This window comes from Diadema antillarum, unplaced genomic scaffold, assembly GCF_040938485.1.
Source record: "Diadema antillarum isolate AM-2024a unplaced genomic scaffold, OU_Dant_1.0 seq00000320_RagTag, whole genome shotgun sequence".
NCBI lineage: Eukaryota > Metazoa > Echinodermata > Echinoidea > Diadematoida > Diadematidae > Diadema > Diadema antillarum.
The window spans coordinates 171,144-189,480 of record NW_027271339.1 but is presented as its reverse complement, the minus strand read 5'-3'; the positions used below and the strand labels follow the sequence as shown (position 1 = coordinate 189,480).

At 39.9% G+C, this 18,337-nt stretch overlaps 1 protein-coding gene across 2 annotated transcripts in view; it reads left to right on the top strand.

Annotated features, from left to right (window-relative positions):
• The first annotated feature begins 2,315 nt into the window (after positions 1-2,315).
• The window catches only part of LOC139730518 (mediator of RNA polymerase II transcription subunit 13-like), a 180,895-nt gene continuing 164,873 nt past the window's right edge, over positions 2,316-18,337 (top strand). For both annotated transcript variants that reach the window (XM_071641364.1, XM_071641363.1), the window contains exon 1: positions 2,316-2,529. In XM_071641364.1, coding sequence (XP_071497465.1) covers positions 2,461-2,529 — 69 coding nt within the window. In that variant the 5' untranslated portion in view covers positions 2,316-2,460. The remainder of the gene's footprint in view (positions 2,530-18,337) is intronic.

The following is an 18,337-nucleotide window of genomic DNA, read 5'->3' as shown; positions in this document are numbered from 1 at the left end:
TCGCCGGAGCCATTATTCTCTTTTAAGTTCATTGCTTCTTTTCACTTGAAAATTATGGCGGTGTTAACACGGTATTATCACGGATCTTGCGGTGCAAACACGGAGGATGCCGTTCTTTACACGATGAACGGCGATGTGAACACGGTCCATTTCAAACCGCCAAGACCGCCACGAAAAATTAAACATGTTTAATTTTTCTGGGTGTTCCCCGCGGTTCCCCGCGGTTCTCGGGGTTCATGGCGGATGAGTGACGGATGACCACGGTTTGTGTACGGTGTAAACACGGTCTTTGGCGGAGCACGGCGATTTGCTGAACCGCCATGAACCGCCATCTAAACCGGCGATGTGTGACTGCACCTTAAGGCGTTGAGCTGAATATTAGTGTCGTCACAATAGGGAAGTGATAACAGGTATGGTATTATCGGACAGCGCAGTAGAAATTCCTGACGCGCACATTTCTGCGTACAAATGGCACTCAATACGTGCGGGACTTCGTAGACTAACCTCAAAGTGCGTTGTATGGACCGAAATCGAAAAACAAAACAAAACAAAACAAAACAAAAAACAAAACAAAACAAAACTAAACTAAACTAAACTAAACAAAAACAAAACAAAAAAACGGGGCACAAAAATGTAAAAACGCTAGGAAATTCACATTTTACCTCAGATTTAGAAGAAGATGTCGATTTATCACAAGTTTTTATTGCTTGAACTGTTTGAAATGTTCAAGTTAGACATTTTGCCGTAAAATACGAAATTTTCGTGAGCCTCATTTGCCGATCTTTTTTTTTCTTTGTCGTCCGCTGGGAAAAAATAATTATGTACGGTGAATCGTTGGTATAAATTGTAACTATGGTGCAAGGACAAGATGCGAAAGACGTCGATTATTCCATTATACGAAAATCGTGTCCGGAATTATATGTGATTTTACACCGCGCTAAAAGACAACTTTTTGGAGAGGGGTATATTTGAAGTCTATTTTCCAAATATCGGAGTGAATAATCCTCTTAATTTTGCTGAATTCGTAATTTTCAGGACTTTGTGAATAACTGGTGCTATTTTGGCCGAAATTTCATCCCCTGAGTACGGAATTCAGAGCCATGAAAAAAAAAAGCGTCCGGTGACACGATCCACTCTCCAACTTCCACCTCCCGGGTCAGACGTATAGGCCAGTGTGCGGGCACTGTGTTATCGAGCAGAAGTACCACCCCCACCCCCCCCCCCCCCCCCCACCCCTCTCAAAATGCAATACGCGGTGGTAATGAGTTATCCATCATTTTGTACACCGGCAGCCTAATTTTCAATTTGCACTATCCGCAGGATTTAATTCCATTGACTTACAAATGAATAATAATGATAGTAATAATAATAATAATAATAATAATAATAACAACAACAGCAGCAGCAACAACAAATTAATGCAATATACCATTTTCCCATCTCTTATACATCTTGATGTTTTCCAACAATTTCCCATTGTGAAACGGAAAACAATTCATATTATATACATAGGCTTATTTCAGTATCATACTACTTGCAGTTGCACAAAAGCAGCGTAGGGACAAATGGATGAAAAGAAAAGAAGAAAACAAGCAGCGTCGATTGTGCTCATGCAGGCGGCGGCCTCCTACATCCTACACACACAGACACATAATACGTACGATACGCATACACATTTATGGCTCTTCAAAAAAAACAAAAAAAAAACAACCACGCACACACACACACACACACACACACACAACTCATAATTCTTCGAGAGTTCTGCTGGACTTGACTCCCCCACCCCCATTGGTCTGCCCTTTATTAAGTGATTCACAGTCTCCCGAGGAATTTTTCTCTTCTCCTGATGTTTATATATATATATATATATATATATATATATATATATATACATATACACATATATGCAGGCCTATGTAATCTTTAAATAGCGTCTTGACAGAACTGGTGGTACGATAGGGAGGTGCCAAGGAGGTTTCCAGTAGCAGAAACAGAAGTCCACCCTAAAACCTTGTTTAGTTTTATTTTGTTTTGTTTTGTTTTTCTTTTTTGCAGTTCGCGTTCACTCTATTGTTTCAATACGTACCTCGGAGCATTTAGTATTCAAATGTAATATCGAATCTATTTTCTGTGTATTTTACCCGAATTCGGATTTAAATGACTCTCTATGACACTTGCTACAATGAGAAAATTCAATAGCTTTCTACACGCAAGTACAGGTGCAGGAAGAGACATATTTGAATAAACAGGACCACGTGATGCAAAATGACCAATCAATCAAAAGGTTATTACCGCCTAGTATTTTGCCCTTACACAGTGTCGCCATTACGACATAAGGCCTTCGATTCTTTTCTGTTTATTGAAAAAGTAGCCGTGGAATATCTCATTGGATTTAATCACATTTTCACGGTTTGAAAAGCTAGAACCCTCGGAATACAGTGATGCCATGCCTGTAGTATGAGCGGAGCAAATTCAGCGGCGAATGGGGCCAGTTTGGAAGATTGTTACACCAACTTGTTCGCCGTGGTAAGTCGGTCACGTACCGTAGAAACCTATTGCCAACTCCTGTGTGTCGCGAGTAATGCCGACTTCTGTTGAAGATTATGGCTTCATACCACGGATTGTAGTGGAAACCAAGCAGAGAAATTAAAAGAGGTCCAAGCTGTGCGTAATGTTTTGAGTCACATGCACCAAGGCTTCGTCGTTAGCGGGTTGCTGCATGCTGAATTTACCATTTCGTGTATTTCATTATTATGATCTAGGTGTAGCTAGACGTCTATACATTTATAACTAGTCTACATTCATTCGTGACGAGCGTTAGTTTGCTGTGAGGCAGCCATGACGTGTAGGTCATGCCTGTCTGTCGCCTCTGTCACGGCTAGGCTAGGCTAGCTTGCTGTGACCTGTGTGCGTACGTACGCACCGATATGAATGCCGACTTCTAACGTTAGTGTCAGATACATTCTTACTCCAAACACCCAGACTGACCAGAGTAAAACATGGATATGGTGGTGATCGTGCTTTTTCCATTATGCCTTAAGTTATGGGACCAAAATTGTGGAATCAGTTACCTCTTCAGTGAAGGGAACTGTCATCTAACGTTACCATGTGGTTACAGAGTCATTCAAATCCAAACTTAAAACTTAATATCTGTTCCTTTCATACTGAGGACTGTAATTGCTGTGTATGTCATATTAATATTGGATCAATGTTGTATTCCTTATTAAGTGTATATTTGTTTTTGTTTACCATTTTCTTCTTTGTAGAAATGTTTGAATATGTATATATGTAAATAGACTCTATATGATATCTCTTTATTTTTGAAGCAGCATGAGCACTGAAAAGTGGACCTGTGCGCTATAAGTATAAGTAGCCACTAGTTCTATCATTATTTATTAGGCAGTGTATACAACCACACGCGTGTGTCTTTACCATCCAGCCATGTGAGTGTGGTTGTAGCCATGGCCCTAGTTGCTGGATACAGCCACACTTGTGTGTACCATGTACATATCCACACACACGGAGAAGCTTTTTATTGCGTAGCGGGAATGTGTGTGTGTGCCCGGCGGCCACATCAACACGCGATCATGCACCACAGCAAAGCGATGAACATGAACCTGCCTCCTAGATTAATCCCATTTCACACCATCTAGACAAATTTACCTTTTTTCATTTTTAACTTTATTCTCATTTTCTTGATTTGATGAGGTGAATTAATGTTACAATTGATTTTGATACATCGTGTCGTTATTGAGACTTCACCTTCGTTCGTTCGGGTACTCACAAATCGTGCATCCACGATCCAGCGTACACAGGCAGCCGGCGCGTGGGTCCGGGTCCCTGCTCATGATGGGGCGGGTGGGCGGCACAACTGCGCTGGCTAGGCTGCAGCTGCGCTGAGCGATCGCTAGCACACCATCAGCAGTTTAGCGATGTCAATCCAAAGTCCCCCAATTTAGCGGCAGTTGTAACTTTGCTATTAATTCTAAACCCATCATATCAAGCAAACACGAGAATGGAGCGAAAAATTTATTTGTAAAATAACAATATCAAAAGGTATGAAAAGGAGGTTACTTTCATCACTTTGTGAGCAAGCACGGCGATCATCTTCTCCGTACCGTGTGTGTATACCTATGTACATGGTACATAGTTAAAATAGTACATTACACACGAGTCGAGTGTGGCTGTATCCAGCGATTCGGGCCATGGCTACAACCACACTCATGTGGCTGGATGGTAAAGACACACGCGTGTGGTTGTATACACTGCCTCGTCTAATAATAATAATAAGGCAGTGTATACAACCACACGCGTGTGTCTTTACCATCCAGCCACACGAGTGTGGTTGTAGCCATGACCCGATTCACTGGATACAGCCACACTCGTGGGTAATGTACACGTAGGGTTGGGGGTACCACCTATCGTCACCCTAAGGATCTGTAACAAGTTAGCTTGTTTATTCTAAAAATATAACACAAATTCGCCTAATTCTTATGCACTTGCCAATGTAATGACGCACCCCACTACCCCCGGACATGGGTGCATCATGGTCATTTTTTGACTGACCACACGGGGTTTTTGACGGACACCACAGTCACTTTTTTGACGGACAAAACGCTGCAAGTGACGAACACCACAGTCACTTTTTTGACGGACAACACGTTGAAAGTGACGCACACCTCGGTCCCTTTTTTGACGGACATCCTCGGTACATTTGACGCACCCCCCGTAAATACTGAAACAATTTTTGCATACGTTTTATTCAAGCAATTTCATTTTCTTTTGGTTCGTAAACATAATTTGTAAAAGTTTCGGCAAGTTTCCCTTACCATGGCCCTGTAAGCACCGTACCGTCATTCACCGTACATCACGTTGCTGCTACGATATTCCGTACAGTAGTATGTATTCTGTGCATGCAATCCATACATGACAATCACATGTGTGCAGATGCGCTGTGTGTGCGCGGCCATTGCTAGTGCGGTGGATGCATACTGCTGCATCGCAGGTACACACCACGCCACGGCATTCCCGCGAGTAACTACATACAGCCTAGTCGCTGTATTGTACCATGGACATAACAGAATGATTGTACGTAGAGATTCGCACAGCTAACAGCGTCGCGCGTCTGGTCGGGCTATCCCGCGAGCAGAAAATGGCATGCGGCAGGCAGTTTCTTCTGCTGCCGCTTCTTTTACTGTCAAAAATTAGCCTTTGTCACCACAGAACATTATATAGACGCATATTGTATTGGAATGTAAACGAACTTTCTTCGATAGCAATGTGTGTTGGTGTTACATCGCAATATGCAATAGGCACTAAGTGTTCGATAGTAAAGGTTGAACTAAGTTGTTACAATACATCGCTGAACAGTCCCTGGTTTGAGATTGAGTATGCATGATTTCATGGGTTTGTTGGAGGGAAAATGTAAGGAGAAAGGGTGGCTTTTAAATTATTTGCTTGCCAGATTCTGGCAAGCATTTTTTCCTCTTATTCCAAAACGCTTCCCGACTTTGATTTTCACTTGCCGCGGGAAAGCGCTCACTGTAATTTTACTCGCGGTACGTGTATCTGGTACTGGTAGCGTGCAAAAATGCGTGCAGTTTTCCATAGCCAAGTGACGTACCATGACGCACCCCTCGGTTCAAAATAATGCGTGTTATTTTCCATAGCCAAGTGACGTACCATGACGCACCCCTCGGTCAAAATTTTGACTGACAATGATGGGATTTTGACGCACCCCTCGGTCAAAAAATTTGACAGACAAAGCTGGTAAAATGACAAACACCTGGGTCACAAATTTGACGGACCAAACGAGGAAATGACGCACCCATGTCCGGGGGTAGTGGGGTGAGTCATTACATTGACAAGTGCATTACCTCAAATATGCCATAAATACTGGAGTTTTGAATGTTGTGACTGTCTCGTTGATTATGAATCTCCGTTTTAAAATAGCGCAATTTTAGTGCGTGCGTTCCATTTTCTTCACGCAGCTAAAAAGGGTACCTTGCAATTGGCACCCCCTCCCCTCCATAGGTAATACACGTGAATTTCACAGCATAGGTAATACACGTGAATTTCACAGCATATAGGTAATACACGTGAATTTTACAGCCATGCGTCGTTACTGAGCGGATGTGTAATTTTTAGCTTTGTTTGAGTTTGATTTTTAGTTTGTTTGAGTTTGATTTTCGTTTCTTCGTTTTTATTGTCTTTATAGCTAATGACACTTAATCCCGCGCATACCTTTTCGTTCTATACGCAAACAGCCATGATATGCAGGGTGCCGATGGGAAGGTACCCTGCTGATAGGTGATACCATACCATACATACGTGTACATAGGGATACACACACTGTACGGAGAAGATGATCGCCGTGCGTGCATGTCAAACACGTAAACGCCAGACAATCAGCTTGCTCACAAAGTGATGAAAGTAACCTCATTTTCATACCTTTTAATGTTATTTTACAAATATATTTTTCGCTCCATTCTCATCTTGTTTGCTTGATATGATGGGTTTAGAATTAATAGCAAAGTTACAACTGCCGCTAAATTGGGGGACTTTGGATTGACTTTGCTAAACTGCTGTTGGTGTGCTAGCGATCGCTCAGTGCAGCTGCAGCCTAGCCAGCGCAGTTGTGCCGCCCGCCCGCCGCCCCAGCAGGGACCCCGACCCGCCCGCCGGCTGCCTGTGTACGCTGGATCGTGGATGCGTGATTTGCGAGTACCCGAACGAACGAAGGCGAAGTCTCAATAACGACACGATGTATCAAAATCAATTGTAACTTTAAATTCACCTCATCCAATCAAGAAAATGAGAATAAAGTTAGAAATGGAAAAAAGTAAATTTGTCTAGATGGTGTGATAATATTAAATGGGATTAATCCAGGAGGCAGGTTCATGTTCATGCATCGCTTTGCGGTGGTGCATGATCGCTTGTTGATGTGGCCGACCACACACACATTCCCGCTATCGCGCTACGCAATAAAAAGCTTCTTCGTGTGTGTGGATATGTACATTACACACGAGTGTGGCTGTATCCAGCAACTAGGGCCATGGCTACAACCAAACTCGTGTGGCTGGATGGTAAAGACACATGCGTGTGGTTGTATACACTGCCTTTCTTTGTAAACATTGCAATATGTATGTTAAAATCTTGGTTTAGTTTAGGCTAACTCCGGGGCACTCCGTTGTACAGTTATTGTGGGAGTGCCCTGAGTCGGCGGAATGGCGTCGTCTCTGTATGAAACGTAGATCCCTAACTGTGTTAGTTGTTTGACTGAACAGTGAGTGAAACACAAATTTAAAGGGAGGCAGTCCTGAGAATTTTTACTCTAGACCTCTAACATTACTGATAATTAAGAAGAGTAAAGAATAATGATGGCCCGTTTCATGGTTAGGCGCCACTTTTCATTTTTTTCAGTTTTCAGTCTACTACACAGAATAAGAGTAGATTCATGAAATGTTTTGATATGCATATGTTAGACCCCCATGGGGTCTACCTCCCATATCATAACGAAAATGCAACTCCAAAGCATTTGCTCACAGTGAGGCAAGATGTGCCCAAATCGGACCCACTGTGTGTCAACCTGGCAAACATCCCTTTTTTGCAAACTTTGCCATTCTGTATCATATCTAGCTATGAGTTAAGTGAACATATCTATGTTAAGTGTATGAGTAGCCAGGGCTGCACACTGGTGCCGGTCCGACGGTCAAAGACCGGTAAAAGTCACTGTCGGACCGGTAACTTTTCAGGAAATCCACAAGTTACCGGTCCGACATGACAAGTAAAAAAAAAAAAGCATTGGTGGGGTCAGTAGAAAGGAAAAGAGCAGCCCCGATCAGGGAGAAACAGAATGCAAGATATCGCACTGTTCAACAAGTTTTACGCAAGTTTTCGTTTATGTCTACCGGTGCAATTTGTACAGTAAACATAGTTTTGAGCACTAGCAGTCGACCAGTTACATTCGCGCTCGCTTGCGCATTTGGCGTTGCTCACGCACTGCCATGCAATGCAATACATGCAAAGCAAACGATGCAGAGCATGTACAGTGTAACTGCTTCTCGTTTGCTTGCGATCGGCGGTCATGCCAGACAAGAAGCATTGAAAGAAGCGCACGCATTTCTGGGTCATTTTACACATGATTTTTTAACGCAAGATCGATCCGATCCCGGCTTCGCAGCAGCGTGGCAGTTATGTTAGAACTAATTTACTTGTGTCGATTTTTAGAAAAAGTAAAAACACATTTGATATTCAGCGATACAGTAAATGGATCTGATTGTGTTTATTTTCATTTTGCACAGTCATTTCACAAATTAATATTTTCATTCGCTCAGAATGTTCTCATAACGAAGATAGGCGCAAAAAGGATCACGAAATCGGCCCTTCCGTGTACTTTTTAAGAACGCATGCACAAAATGTGAAGAGATAATACTAGGGAAAAAAAATTCATGAAATCATGGCAGTCCCGCTTACATATTTCAGGTAGAAATCGTCCCAAAAAGGATCATGAATTCGACCGGCCGCGTCGTATCTTCCAAAAGATTATGTACGAAATGCGAAGAGATTATAGAGGAGAAAAAGAAAAAAAATAAAGGACACATTTTGGTGAGTGCATCATAAACGATTACAGCCGAATAACAATTCATGAAATCAACGCAATCCCGTTGAAATTTGAGGAAATAATAGGCGCAAAAAAAGGATCTTGAATTCAGTCCTGCATGCCGTCTTGGTTATCAAAAACGCATACACAAATGCGACGAGATTATCGGGAGAAAAATAAAAAAAGACATTTTTACCCTTCTGGTGCGTGTATTACAAAAGATTACATCCGAAGTAATTCATGAAATCGCCACAATCCCGCTGATATTTGAGGTAGAAATAGGTGCAAAAAGGATCGTGAATTCGGCCGTGTCGTATACCTTGTAGATATGAACGCATGTACGAAATGGGAAAAGATTAGCGGGAGAAAAATAAAGGGCACATTTTCACCCCTTTTGGCGCTTGCATCATATAAATTACAGCCGAATAGTAATTCATGAAAATTTCGCAATCCCGTTGGAATTTGAGTAAACTCTAATAGGCGCAAAAAGAATATCGAATTCGGCCCTGCATGCAATGTATATTTTTGAAAGCGCCAAATACGAAGAAATTATCGGGAGAAAAATAAAGAACGTATTTTCAACCCTTCTGGTGAATGTATCACAAAAGATTACAGCCGAAATAATTAATGACATATCGCAATCCCGCTGATATTATTTGATGTAGAAATAGGCGCTAAAAGGACCGTGAATTCGGCCGTGACGTATAGGCATGTACGCAATGCGAAGTGATTATTGGGTGAAAAATGCAGCACACATTTTCAACCCCTTTTGGCCCGTGCATCGTAAAGATTATAGAGCCGAGTGATAATTCATAAAATCATCTCAATCCCGTTGAAGTTTGAGGAAACGATAGGCGCAAAAGAATCATGATTTTTGGCCGTGTTGTGTATCTTTTAAGAACGCATTTACAAAATGCGACGAGTTTATCGGGGAAAAATAAAGGACACATTTTCAACCCCTTTTGGCGCGTGTATCATAAAAGATTGCATCCGAAGTCATACATGAACTCATCGCAATCCCGCTGATATTTGAGGTAGAAATAGGCGCAAAAAGGATCGTGAATTCGGCCATGTCGTATACCTTTCAAGAACGCATCTACGGAATGCGAAGAGATTATGGGGAGAAAAATAAAGAACGCATTTTCAACCATTCTAGCTGGTGCGTGCATCACAAAAGATTACATCTGAATTAATTCATGAAATTGCCACAATTCGTCTGATATTTAATGTAGAAATAGGCGATAAAAGGATCGTGAATTCGGCCGTGTCGTATACGCATGTACGAAATGCGAAGAAATTATTGGGAGAAAAATACAGGACACATTTTTCAACCCCTTTTGGCCCGTGCATCATAAAGATTACGGCCGAATAATAATTCATGAAATCATCGCAATCCCGTTGAAGTTTGAGGAAACAATAGGCGCAAAAAGAATCATGATTTTTGGCCGTGTCGTGTATCTGTTTAGAACGCATTACGAAATGCGAAGAGTTTATCCGGGAAAAATAAAGGACACATTTTCAACCCATTTTGGCGCGTTTATCATAAAAGATTACTGCCGAAGTTATTCATGAAATCATCGCAATCCCGCTGATATTTGAGGTAGAAACAGGCGCAAAAATGATCGTGAATTCGGCCGTGTCGTAGAGCGCATGTACGGAATGCGAAGAGATTATGGGGAGAAAAATAAAGAACGCATTTTCCACCATTCTTGCCGGTGCGTGCATCACAAAAAGTTACATCCGAAGTAATACGTGAAATCGCCACAATTCCGCTGATATTTGAGGCAGAAATAGGCGCAAAAAGCATCATGAATTCGGCTGTGTGGAACATCTGTAAGAACGTACTTACGAAATTCGAAGAGTTTATTGGGAAAAAATAAAGGACACATTTTCAACCCCTTTTGGCTCGTGCATCATAAAAGATTACAGCCAAAGTAATTTATGAAATCGTCACAATCCCGCTGATATTTGAGGTAGAAATAGGCGAAAAAAGTATCATGAATTCGGCCATGTGGTGCATCTTTTTAAGAACGCACTTACGAAATTCGAAGAGTTTGTCGGGAAAAAATAAAGGACACATTTTCAACCTCTTTTGGCGCTTGCATCAGAAAATATTACAGCCGAAGTAATTTCTGAAATCGTCACAATCCCGCTAATATTTGAGGTGGAAATGGGCGCAAAAAGGATCGCGAATTCGGCCCTGCATGTCGTGTACCGTTCAAGAACGCATGCACAAATGCGAATAGATTATCGGGAGAAAAATAAAGAACCCCTTGTAGCGCGTGCATCAGAAAATAAAATAATTCATTAAATCGTCGCAATCCAACTGACCACCAAGAGCAGGTTACGCAGCAAGTTCGTGTGCTGATGTTTAGAAAAAGTCACAAACGCATTTGATACAATCTGATTTTGTTCATTATCATTTTACACTGTAATTCACAAACAAACATTCTATTTTTTCCTATCTTTTTTTAAATTTTTTTGTGCAATAAATAATGCAAGTTTAAAAAAAAAAATTAATCTGTAAAATGTACATGGGTGGGGGGTACGTCCATAAAAAACAAGAAAATAAGTTTGCAAGTCATTTCATGTTTTTTTAGGTTGTTGTTGTTGACCGGTAAATTTTCTGTTCGGACCGGCAAAAAATGGTAAAACGGGGCATTTACCGGTCCGACAGAGACAGGTTGGACCGGCAGAAAAAATGGGTTAGTGTGCAGCCCTGGAGTAGCCATAATGAATCATATCAGAGTTAAAAAGTTTCAACTCCTTTTTGTTACATTTTTTCCACCCCAAAATTCTCTTGGTGGATGTGACATTGTCCGTTCACATTTAATCATCTGCTTATATGGGTTGTGTAAGTAAGAAAACAAAGGCAAGTCTCAGGAAAATAATGTAAAAGTAAAGTATAGCTTCGTATGAGTGACTGTAGAATGTTTGTTTGTGCTTCAGTTCCATCTGATGAAATGACAGTAATTTGAAAACAAAATTTAAATGTCCGTTCACATTTTTGTCACATCCACCAAGATTTTATAAATCTAAAACTTTTTAATGGTTTAGATTATTTCTAAAACTTTTGCATAAATCAATGATACACAGTTGGGTGCCTATCCCTCTGATACAATTTAGGATTTGAAATTCAAATGTTTTTTTTTATTTCACAAAACATGGTGTCCGTTCACACATGTCACATCCACCAGCCTTTCTTGTCAGAAACACATTTTGGTGTGCATCTCAGTAAATACTGGTCCAATTAACTTTAAATCTCAACACATTTTAGACTCTTTAGTAACCTTATAAATGCCACTGATTTTGAGATTACTATGAAACTAAAAATTTGAAAAACTCAAAAAACATGTGAAATGCCCTGGTGGATGTGACATTTTAAGATGTGAACGGACATTTCCATGAATATCACGTAAAATCTAGGGACAACTTATTTTTTTGGGGACAAAATATGTTTACATTTGTAGATTTAAAAAACATGTCTTTCCCAAGATATCTAGATATCAGACACCCACTTTTATACCACATTCACTATAATTTTACATTAGAATACTTGTTCACAGTGAGGATGTAGTATGATTTTGTCACTGTGACTGTGAAAACTGATGTTCTACATATTCTAATCAATTTTCCAGATAATTAATCTCAAAAAGGCAAAAGAATATAAATGTTATTTAATTACATTGATTAGACCTCTCCTGGATACTGCATTTAATAAGTTTAAGAATGATTGAATATGTGGTGGATGTGACATTTTGGGGTGTGAACGGACACACAGTGTATCTCCCCAAACGCACAGCATTTTTCAGCATTAGTTCCCAATACTTCTCGCAGCATCAAGACTTGAACACAGTGTGAAATGATCCACAACCATTGGAATGGTTAACTTAGATTGAGGGGTGAAAAAAAAGTTGTATTGATTTATATATCACTTTAGTGCAACTGATTGAAAATTGCCCTTCAACATAAGTAGGCCCCGGTTATGCAGTATTCTAGTAGTAGCCATGACAAAAAATAATGGGCATTCAACTTGGTCAGATTTAAACCAGCTATCTCCTGATGGTTAGTTTCCAGTGAAGGTACAGTGAAGGTGATTCACAGAGATAATGGTATGGGTCCATCTCACTGAAGGGGTCTGTTTAACCCCACTTTCCAATGCATTTTTAGAAAGAAAGGATTTCTTGCATAGTTATTCAGTGTTTTAGGAGTATAACCAAATGTGTGATGAAAAAATCATGGCCATGTGATACTCAAGCTGGATTTAAATCGACCATCTCCTGATTACCAGACTGGCGTCATATCCACTAGACTACCAAGCTTCCGCTACAGAGCCCGTTCTAGTTCTACAATGTATGTGATCCTGTACATTAGATACTGTGTATTTGCCTGGTATTCAAATAAATGAATTCTTACATCAAGTTGTTTTTAAGTGGAGCTGATTGACAAATTGCCCCTTGTCGATGTACAATAAGCACCAATTATTCAGTGTTTATAGTTGTAGTCCTAATAAAAAATCATGGGCATACAACTCTGGAATCAACAAGCTCCTGATTATTAGGCAGGCATTGTAATTCATATCCACTAAACTGCCTCAACCCCAACAGCCAACCAGTGCTCCTTCCAATTCTTTTTAGCAGAGGGTAAGTCCATATTTATGCAAATAAATAAACCCTTGTATCAAGTTGTTTTTATTGCAACTGACTGACAAATTGCCTGTTGTTGACAAAAATTGGCATTATTCAGTATAAGCCATGATTTAAAAAAAATACTTGCTGATTAAAAAAAAAAAATACACTTGCTGTACAGTATGTGCTTCACAAGATTACATTTTATAGCCAGCTATCAAAAGCTCATTAGGGTTGTTCATTATTCCCAATGTTTGTTATTCTGAAACACACAAATTCCCTTTACTTACAGGTTCGGTCAGCGAAAAAATGAGAGAGGGTTTATTTTTCTGAGGCTTTGTAAATCCAAGAATTAGATAAAGGTCATAAATCCAAATATGATAAGGCATGTTATTCTGAAGGTTTGTTCATCTGAAGTTTTGTTAACCCTAAATTATTATTCTTTAATCTGAATACATAATAATACTCATAAAGCAAAAAGGGAAATAAAGTTTGTTATCTAAAAAAAAAATGAATGGTCTTCGATTGACAAAAGAATGGCTTATCCTGGTGATGATGTAGGAGAGGCGGAAGGGTGGTATATGGATGAGGAGGAGAAAATGCATCTTTTTACAGTTCTAACACAAACTATACCAATAAAGATTTCATTTTGTCAATATGTAGGGCCTACGTGTATGTATACCCTGTGCATTAACATACTAACAGTGGTGCTTCAATATCAACAAACTATGGCAAACTAGAAATGTGATTTTTAACTGTCATGATAAAGTTTGTGGGTGGAATCCTGGTACACGTAGGTGACATATGCGAGAGTTATTGTAGCTTTTGCCTGTGCTATAGATTTACAATGCATAATGCACATGACCACATAATCTGCATTTTTTGTTATTATTGAGGATTGGCCTTTATACCAGGTTTTCACTTTTAAAGTTTGTCATAGGCAGACTCTATAGGTAGGACAGGTTAAGGTAAGATTAAGACTCACATTACTTGTACCTTTTCTTTTCGATACCCTGGGAAAACACTTAACTGCACATTGGGGATTTTGATCACAATAAAAATGTCACATTCACCATGTTGGATATCATTTACTGTGAGAAAAATTGAGTGCATAATTGCTCTATCAGAAACATGTATGACTTCATTGGTTAAAGAGTAAGGATGTCATTACTATGTTGATGAATTTATTGTTTTATTCATACAATGCAGTTCACATAAATTGAAGGTAAAGAAATGTCTGTTCACATTTGATTTTGTCACATCTGCACCAAGGAGTTTCAGGTATTCATACATTGAAACTTGAGAATACAACTGTATGTGGACCCTTGTGAGCAGTGATTGGCATTCTAAAATGTGGCTATTCTATGTGGTTCTTCCAAGTAGGATTACTGTTACCAGTTTATGATAAAGATTAAAATTCGGAATTCTGTTACACAATTTTGGCATCACATCCCCTGTGTTGGATCCAATTTACTCTGAGAAAATTAAGTGAACTGTACAGTTAACAGTGTACATGTATGTCTGCAAAAAAGCCTAAATAATGCTTTGGACATTCAGTGCATGTGAGCCAATAGAAATGATGGTAATGATTTCAACTATTACTATTAAGTATGAATTGAAGAAGAGTAAAAATGTCCGTTCACATCTCCAATCCGTCACATCCACCACATACTGTATAAGGAATTTCAGGCATTCATAACTTTTACAGGACATGGAACCTTGTCAGCAGTGACTTGTACGTGTGTACTTAAAGAATACAGCATTCTTGGTGGTACTGCGTGCATTATAAACATTGGATGCAATGCAAGGTGTGCAGGAAAAAAATAAGGAAATTGGTGTTCCGTTCACATGTCACATCCACCGTGTTGGATATTACTGATATCATTTATGCTGACAAAAAACAAAAATGCTTTCTTGTGAAACATAATTTGTTTCTTACTGTAAACTGACTTGTGCTGACTGTTCACTGGGTAATCACTTGGCTTATTTCTTTTGTTTATTGCTCAAGGTGTAAAATGTCCGTTCACATCTGTTTTTGTCACATCCTCCACATCCTCCAGCTGAAATTTTAAATGTAAAAGTTGGACACTCACAATGTTAAAGGGAAGCAGTCCTGAGATTTTCACTGTACTGATAATTAAGAAGAGTAAAAAATATAAACTTTCACCAATTTATACGCTTGGACATCAAAAATTGTCTCCGTACGCGATTTTTGAAAAATAATTCCTGCAAGCGATCGTGAAAGAGCCGGCAAAAAGATGCTACGTAGTACATGCCCTACTCACCAAGTTAACAGCCGTGCCTCTAAAAACCAATTTTTAAGTGTTCAAATGATTAGTTGCAATTTTATCATATAATGTGAAAGTTTGTGGTTTTATAATTTCAAACAAAATATTTCAAGCTTAGATATATATAATTTACGAAAAATTGATATTGTAAACATAAATTTATATGTATTTTTAAACCAAATATACCATGAACTTGACATGAAATAGGCACGGTCGTTTTCTAGCTTCCGTCCGTGTTGCATACTTCTTAGCGTAGAAACCACTCTCGCGCGCAAATCCTTACCATACCAATGTATACATCTAGGACACTCGACTCCGTCCAGTCGATTTTGGCATTCAAACCGAAGATAACCTGTGCATGAGAGAGTCGAATTCTTCAAAGAAAATATTGTTTGTATCTCAATATTTCTGTAAGTAGTCAGATAATCGCCTTTCCTCGAAAAAAAAAAATATTACCTGAGCCGGGAAGGGTAAACACAGGGGGTCGTAGGGATATGATTTCGCTCCACTTTGCCGTGCATGTCCAGTCGGCACTGGCAGCAGCTAGCTCAGTGGCACTGTACTGCAGTCCAACCCCGGCTGCAGGCCCACGGTAAATTAAACATAGCTAGCCACTTTCCTTACCTCTCTACGCTTTTTTCCCTCGGTTCTCTTCGAAGTCGATGCTCGAGGTGTTTCTTTTTATAACTCATGTGAGCAAATGGTCAGGGTTGCATCTGGTTTCAGGAGTTTTCTCGGTTTATAACCGAGGGCCACAGCCTGCCGGTCCACGTAAAAACATCGCTTCACAAATTGTCCACGCACAGGTAGGTCACAACACGATTTCGGGATTTTGTAGGCCCTAAGTTTCTTATGTTCGGCATCGTTGTACCGATATTTCTCAGCCATACAGCTCACCTTTCACGATACTTTTGTTGGTCTGGGATGGAAAAAAGGATTTTCCTGGGAAATTTTCTGCACGATTCGAGCAAAACTACTGATGTAAGATAGCCTGACCAGACGACGCTGAATGCGGTCGCCCCTGTAGTGTACTAGCAGGCCTGTGTAGAATCGTTTCTACCTACAAATATGTACACTCTGTACGTACTATAGAACATGCATGAGCGGCGACAGGTAGGGCTGCAGCTGCGCTTGAGACTGGAAAAGTGCGAAGGGCAAACCGCGTACGGGGTGCGTACGCGTATCTACCGTAGATCTATCATCTAGTTGTACCGTCCACACGTGCGAATATAATACACATACACACAAACACACACACACACACACACACAACGTAGAAACAATGTCAAATACGAGTCGGAGTAGCCACCGACGTCTTCATGCATCCGGGTAAACTAGGGAGCGTACGGATAACGAGCAGAACACGGCTTGGAAGAGTTGTGCATCGACGACGTATGACTCTCCGCCAAGACTTGCTCATTAGCATATTCACCATGCAGAGTCACACTTTTTCAGCCAAAATGTACGAGCTTATTTGGAGATTTTAAAGTGTGTTTTTGGTGAAAGTAGTTCATTGGAGGTACCAACAACAACATATTTTTTTAAATTTCGTGAGGACTGTGTCCCTTTAATATTAGGTGTGTGTATGCCCCCCAACATAAGCATTATCTCCATGAAATATTACACATCCTGAAAGAGGAAGTGTAAAACAAGAGAAACTTTTTGAAGTCATTTACTCTATTTCACACCATATTTTTCCTTCAAAGCGGTACAATTTTCCAATAAATCCAAATAAGAACACAAAATCTGGCACGGAGTTTGCTTAAATATCACTTAATCATGTTACAGTATCAAATTACCTGTTGGACACATAGTGTGTCAGCTCTGTCCATGGTATCATAGTGTTATCTTTCAGCAAAATTACCTTCATCTCCTATAGAACCATTCATAATATCAGATATTGTAATAATGATTAAGCTCTGGCATTACATTTTCCATTAAATTCACATTCTTGGGAATAAAAAATCAAGACATTCCCTCTCTTAAAGAGAACTTGAAATTTTGACCCCTAGGTTGACAAAAAGTGGCGCCTAACCGTGTGAACCTTTCACCAGTGTATCATGTGTAGAAATCAAACAGTGGCTCCGTACGCGATTTTTGAAAAATAATTCCTGTAAGCGATCGTGTAAGAGCCTGCAAAAATGTGCAAGGGGGCCAATGTCAGTGATGCCCAATTTACGAAGTTGACAGCCGTGCCTAGTGGTGTAATCGATCATCCGATCCGATGCTGATCCGATACCGATCATGCGTGATCGGCGGTCTTTTACCGATCGCCGATCTTCGAAAAAAATCGGTGGATCGGTGACCCATAAAGCGAAAAAAAAAAACAACAGACCGCGTGTCACAACGCACCGCTCATGAACGTTACTCTCACAAATACGAACATATCACTATATTACAACTTGCGATGAAAAATGTTGCTTTTTGGTAGTACAAAATTATAATATTAGGTGTGCAAAATTATCCTTCCGTTTATGACATAGCTGAAATATTGATACTTTTCACGTTAACCAATGTGTATACCTGAATCGGCTTTTATCATTTTGGGGATTTTGTTTTTCAAGGAGCACGCATGCTATTTAGCAGAAAAAAAAAAAGAAAAATCAGAGGAAGGAGAAGAAAATATTGGTGCAACTAACGGAGCGGCATCGCACTGTCAACGCCGCGTTTTGCTTAATTTCGCGGCGCTGAAATTAATGTGACGTCCAATGTCCGAAATTATCTTTACTTCTTTGACATGATTATTGAGTATTGTTGATTATTATCTCGTACTGTAATTACAATTGTACAGTGTATTTATGCATCGCATTTTATCC